The 6,624-nt window shown below is 40.6% G+C and overlaps 1 protein-coding gene across 1 annotated transcript; it reads left to right on the forward strand.

Moving 5' to 3' along the window:
* Nucleotides 1-794: 794 nt before the first annotated feature.
* LOC128640742 (MAP/microtubule affinity-regulating kinase 4-like) lies at nt 795-1,919 on the forward strand. Its single transcript, XM_053693170.1, has one exon. The coding sequence runs from the start codon at nt 795-797 to the stop codon at nt 1,917-1,919; it is 1,125 nt and encodes a 374-aa protein (XP_053549145.1).
* Nucleotides 1,920-6,624: the final 4,705 nt, after the last annotated feature.

Consider the following 6,624-nt stretch of genomic DNA (forward strand, 5'->3'; position numbering starts at 1 on the left):
ATTATAGTGGTGAAAATGTCGGGGAGCGTCGGAATAGGCGTTAATAATTTTTTGAAGTGGCGGTGATGTCGGGAGCAGCAGATTTTGGGTTAATACATTTATTATAGTGTTTGCGATGCAGGAGGGCCTCGGTTTAGGGGTTAAAAGGTAGTTTATGGGTGTTAGTGTACTTTTTAACACTTTAGTTATGAGTTTTATGTTACATCTTTGTAGTGTAAAACTCATAACTACTGACTTTAGATGGCGGTACAGATCTTGTCATTTTAGGCTGTATTGCTCACTCTTTATCCTCACCGCAAAACTCGTAATACCGGCGCTATGGGAATTCCATGAAAAATCGTCATTTTTAGGAGTTCGGGATTGATGTTGCAGTACAGGCTAAAAGGCGTGAGGTACAGCTAAACCGACAAGACTCGTAATGGCGGCGGTGCTGTTTTAACACTGAAAATACCATATTTTCAGCGTTAAAAGAGGAACACACAAACTTGTAATCTAGGTGTGTGTCAAGACATTTAAGTTTCAGTGGTTCTAATATGAAGCTATATATATTTTGGTTTCCATTCTGAATAACATGGTGAGGAACATCTTATGTTGTGGGCAGGGCCTGTGTGGTCTCTTTATTTTATGATGTCACAAATCCACAATGTCCATTATTCCTCATACCTTTTGCCTACGTATGCTCACTGAGTACTATGACATCACAAAACCTCCATATGTATCCATAAATTGCTCCTCACACCTGCCACCCATACTTCACTAGAGTTGCTACTGAGATACAGAGAATCATCACAGACATGAATAGCAGTGTTGAAAGACCCCGCAGATGTATAGGAGACTACCATCTCCTTAAAACACTTGGAAAAGGCGCCTTTGGTGAGGTGAGATTGGCTAAGCACGATAAGACTGGCAGAGAAGTTGCCATTAAGGTAATCAAGAAAAAGAGTATGGATCACGCTCATCTGCAAATACTTTTGCAAGAAGCTAAGATTATGAAGCGGTTGAATCACCCTAATATAGTTCAACTGTACAAGGTGATTAACACCAGGACCACTCTTTACCTTGTATTGGAATATGCCAGCGGAGGAGATCTTTACCATCACTTAGTAAAACATGGGCGCATGGAAGAGAATAAAGCACGTGTCCTATTTTGTCAACTATTGGCAGCAGTTCATCACTGTCATCAAAAATCTGTTGTTCACCATGACATAAAGTCTTTGAACATTCTTCTAGACTGTGAAGGGAATATCAAGCTTTCTGATTTTGGACTAAGTGATACATTCACTTTAGGGAAAATGACAAATAAATTCCCAGGAACATTAACTCACCTGCCTCCAGAATATTATGAACGTAGGGAGTATGTAGGGCCAGAAGTGGACATTTGGGCCCTTGGTGTGGTGTTCTATGAAATGGTCACTTGTTCTCTGCCATTTTATAGCCAAAATCTGAGTACAATGAGAATGTTTGTACTTCAGGGAAACTATGATGTTCCAGCCTACCTATCTAACGAATGCAAGATCTTACTCAGCAAACTCCTTGTTAAAAACCCAGAGAGAAGGTGTTCGTTGGAGCCAATCCTGAATAATCAGTGGATTAGCATAGGACCTCAGTTGGATAGCAACTCTGCAGAGACCGACGAAAAACCCACATGCAGCAACAAAAGAGCTATGTCATCCCCATCTATGAGTGGTGAACTTGACGAATATTACAGCTGCTGTTCTCAGCATAATGATGATCATGATAGTGACAATAGCTTTGTAACAGCTAAATCAAGCCCTCCCATTCCTGATGCTGCAGTACCATCGGATGAAGACCATGAAGAGACCTCTATGTCTTCACCTCCTAGAAGAACAAGCAGGTGGCGCTCCTTTTGGAAGTGCATTAGGGGACTTTTTTGCTGTTGCTGCTGCTGCACCAAATAGTTCCTCAAATGTGGGTGTTTGTGGTCATTTTGTCTGTGACTTCAGATTGGACTTTCAACCGGATATGACCTTTCAACTGGATATGACCTTTCAACTGGATATGACCTTTCAACTGGATATGACCTTTCAACCGGATATGACCTTTCAACCGGACGTGACCTTTTAATCAGATGTGACAATTTTACCGGATGAGACCTTTTTACCAGATGTGAGCTTTTTTGAACAATATTTCTATAATAAAGTTTTCATCTGAATATTAAAAAAAAAAAATCTCCTTGCGTCTTATTTTCTTACTTTCTCTCTTGCAATTCCAAAAATTTTAGTGTACTATTTATTTGTGTACTTTTTATAAATAGGCAATGGGAGGCAGACACACACACATATTTAATATATGTGTGTATATATATATATATATATATATGTATATGTGTGTGTATATATATATATGTGTGTGTTTGTATATATATATATATATATATATATATATATACACACAGGGCTCAAAATTTCCACTAGCCATTGGCGAGTGAAAATTTAACAATGGCGAGTGAAAGTTAGTGAATAAATGTTGAATCAACATAACTGACCAAAGTCTGGTGGTGTGTTGTAAGTAGCAAGTTAGCACATTGTATGACTGTCAGTATATATATACTTATACATATATACACACACACACATATATATATATATATATATATATATATATATATATATACTGTATGCATACAAACACTCACACACATACAGTGTATGTATATATATACACATTATATAACATAGATACACATATATACAAACACACATTCACATTCATACACAGACACATACTTCACACTCACTTATATATACACACACTCATAAACACACACACTCCCTTACATATACATACATACCCAATCATGCATTACATTCATACAAACAGGGGCGAAACTACAGGGGGTGCGAAACTACCACTGCCTGCACTGATATCATGTGAGTGTGACATGACTACAGGGGTTAGTGTTTCTGTTTTACCCATTGGTGTTTATGTGTGTGTGTATGTATGTGACTGTGTGTGTATTTATGCATGTATGTATGTATGTGTGTATGTTTGAGGAACCAGCAAATTACAGACCTTGTTACTACAGCATTGGTGGGGCAGGGGGTGAACAGTGTCATTATACAGTACCACTATATACAGTATGGGGGGTGGACCATGTCACTGACTACTGTGGTCACTTTATAAAGTACTGGGCGGGTAGGGTAAGGCCAGCCATCTCACCAGCAGATTACAGACTGTGTCACTAACTTACTATATACAGTTCTGGGGAGTTAAATAGTGTTATATATACAGTAATAGGGGGTCAGAGCATCTCACAGACTGTGGGCACAGGGTACCTCCTTTTGCAGACATGTAATCTGATTTACATTTTTTCTGTGTTAAATGTAATTTTTTTTTTTTAAAAATGTATTAAATTCACCTTTTTTTTTGGGGGGGGGGAGGGGCGGTGGGGGGGCCCCTTCTTAGATTCTTGCACCTGGGCCCTGTGGTTTCTAGTTACGCCTCTGCATACAAACACTACACACTCATACATACATACATACATACATACATACATACACATACACTCACTCTTACATACACACACTCACACTCTTGCTTCATGCACAGCAAAACAATTATATGCTTAACCTTGACAAACTCACAGTTTTTCTCACACATAAACACACACTCCCACTCTCTAACACACACAGATACTCACAGACCCAAAAAGACACTGACAAACACACACACACCAAGACACACTCACACATACTCACAAACAGACAGAAATATATTCAAAAGTGTAGATTCTGCAGAAGAAAACAAAGTGTGTTTTGTTTTGTTTATTTTTTAGTTACAGTGCTCACACATTTTGCAAAAGGGTAGGAATTTTGTGCACAAGCCCTGTACATAGAAACTTTAGGACAAATACTATGGAAATTTAAGGCTATCATAAGAACAAATCTTACACATAGGTATACAATTCATTAACATGTAATTAAACACATAGCTAAAGTCCTGAACAGAGTGATGCAAGTAATTACTTTTTGATTGGCTCGCCATGTACTGCTCAAAAATGGCAATATATAAACCTCTTTCATTGGATTAAACACAATGTCTACCTAGGTCAATATTGCAAACATTAGATTCTTTAAATGATTAGAGCAAATCCTTTTTGCAGCAGATTATCTGTAAAGTCAGTGGAGCTTTACTAACAGACTATATAGTATATCACCCCCTGAGTTTCTGTCTTTCTATTAAGTACTGTAACTTGTCTAATCTGTATATACAGGTATAGCTCACTTTACAGCGCTTCACTTTACAGTGCTTCGCTAATACAGCGCTCTGTGGAGCTGAAGTTCAACCTCCAAGAATTTTGAAACAGCGCTGTAATCATTGTGATATTGCAAGAAAGGTGACTGGCTCTATTTTGTTATGCTAAGGTCACTCTGTTTACAGCATTACAGTGCAATTGGCAAATTGTACTACAGTAATTGTCACTATTTTACAGGTACAGTATTTATTGAATACTAATTGAATACTGTGCTGTGCTTGTGTTAAACTAAACGTAGCACTATTGCACACCTAATATATGTCAGTTCAAACATGTTTTCAAGTTTTTTAAACACACTAGCAAGTGAAAAGAAAGCTAAAACTGCCTTGTTTCACTTTACAGCGGGGCTCCGGTCCCTAACCCGCTGTATGAGCGGGGTATACCTTGTACTCCAGTTTTTTGTTTTGGTTTCCCACAGAAGCAGAGTTTTTTGTTTGTTTTTTTTGCTTTTGAAATTTGAGGCTTTTCCAATTAGTTATCACATTGTGATTTCTCATTTTATCCTAAAATTCATAATCACTTAGGATTGTACAGTTTCCCACTAAACATAGTCACTTTTCCAATCCTCAATTTAAATAGCATTAATAGTTGTGCCATTAAATAAACCCTTATGATATAGCAATATTTATGGTAAATATAATCAGTTGTATTTGCCAGTGTTTAGTAACATTTTGCAGCTATATCATGAGGAACATAAGGTCTAAACCCCCTATTCCATCCTCCAAACTGTCTTAGCTTATCTAAATAAATAAGACAACACACACCATTGTTGGGAGAAAAAGGACCGGTCACGGTCCACGTTTATTAAATAAACGCTTTAACTAGTGCCTAAGCGTTACTCTAATTACGCTTAGGCACTTAATCAACCTATCATCAAAACTTGGCAACAAGTTCGTAATCATCGTTGGCGGCATCTCTCCCTATCCTAGCCCCTACTAGCAGATGGTCAAGGCCCCTTCCGATACCTGCAGCGTGCCACCCGGCTGACACGCCCAATGGCACTCAGAGAGAGTTGTGATGTTGAGAGATCTTCGGCCCACATTCGCGAGGGAGGGGACCCCCAGACCGGCGCCTGGCGGGCAGAACCCCTCCCTTATTTCTGGACCGTCACTCTTCTCTCTTTGTGCCCGCTCCCCAGGGCATTGACCACCCGCCTGCTGAGGCATATCCAACCAACCCGGTAAGGCAACCCCAGACCACAGAATCGTACAACCCAACAGCCAGGGGTGGATGGCTATATTAAAGACTCGGTCTTACTTCAGGCTAGCTCAATTAAACCTACCCCTGCAGAGTCGGCTCACCCTACTCAGCCACTTCTTTGCTGCCAGACTCTTCTTCCTTGGGACGGGTGGGCGGGAAAAACCTTCTCCTTGAAGTCTGGAAACCGAAAGAGGCTGGAATCACTGCTGCAGGACCCTATAAAGGTAAGAACAGACACCGCCTCCCCAAAATGCAACATTGTAACAAACATGGCTTTAGCATTTCTCCAGACTTCAAGTTGGTAATCCCTTAATGTTGTTACTGGCCCACTAGAGGGCCCTCCACTATCATAAGGTCTAAACTCCCTATTCCGTCCTCCAAACTGTCTTAGCTTATCTAAATAAATAAGACAACACACACCATTGTTGGGAGAAAAAGGACTGGTCACGGTCCACGTTTATTAAATAAACGCTTTAACTAGTGCCTAAGCGTTACTCTAATTACGCTTAGGCACTTAATCAACCTATCATCAAAACTTGGCAACAAGTTCGTAATCATCGTTGGCGGCATCTCTCCCTATCCTAGCCCCTACTAGCAGATGGTCAAGGCCCCTTCCGATACCTGCAGCGTGCCACCCGGCTGACACGCCCAATGGCACTCAGAGAGAGTTGTGATGTTGAGAGATCTTCGGCCCACATTCGCGAGGGAGGGGACCCCCAGACCGGCGCCTGGCGGGCAGAACCCCTCCCTTATTTCTGGACCGTCACTCTTCTCTCTTTGTGCCCGCTCCCCAGGGCATTGACCACCCGCCACAAGAGCCAGGCGAACTCTTGTCGCCAAACCAAACCAACAGGCACCTATTTATTAACCACAACCATAAATAGTAACGATATTAACTTAACAGTAACTATAAAAAACAGCAATAACAGCAATAACATAACCACATTTTTGAACTTTACGAAATAACCCTCAATAGGGCTCCCCTGATGGCCTTTAGAAAAATGTCCAGCCCAACGTCCGTCAGGTGGACCCCATCTGGCCTAAATAGGTCCTTTTTGTCGGCCGTGATAGTTTCGTGCCGAACCACGAAACCCCCCAAACTCGTGACCGTCCTTCTCATCTCCCTATTGACTTTCTTGCATACGTTA

This window comes from Bombina bombina, chromosome 10, assembly GCF_027579735.1.
Source record: "Bombina bombina isolate aBomBom1 chromosome 10, aBomBom1.pri, whole genome shotgun sequence".
Lineage (NCBI taxonomy): Eukaryota > Metazoa > Chordata > Amphibia > Anura > Bombinatoridae > Bombina > Bombina bombina.

Coding starts and splice junctions, on each gene's coding strand:
- LOC128640742 (XM_053693170.1), top strand. CDS start 795: ATGAATAGCAGTGTTGAAAGACCCCGCAGATGTATAGGAGACTACCAT.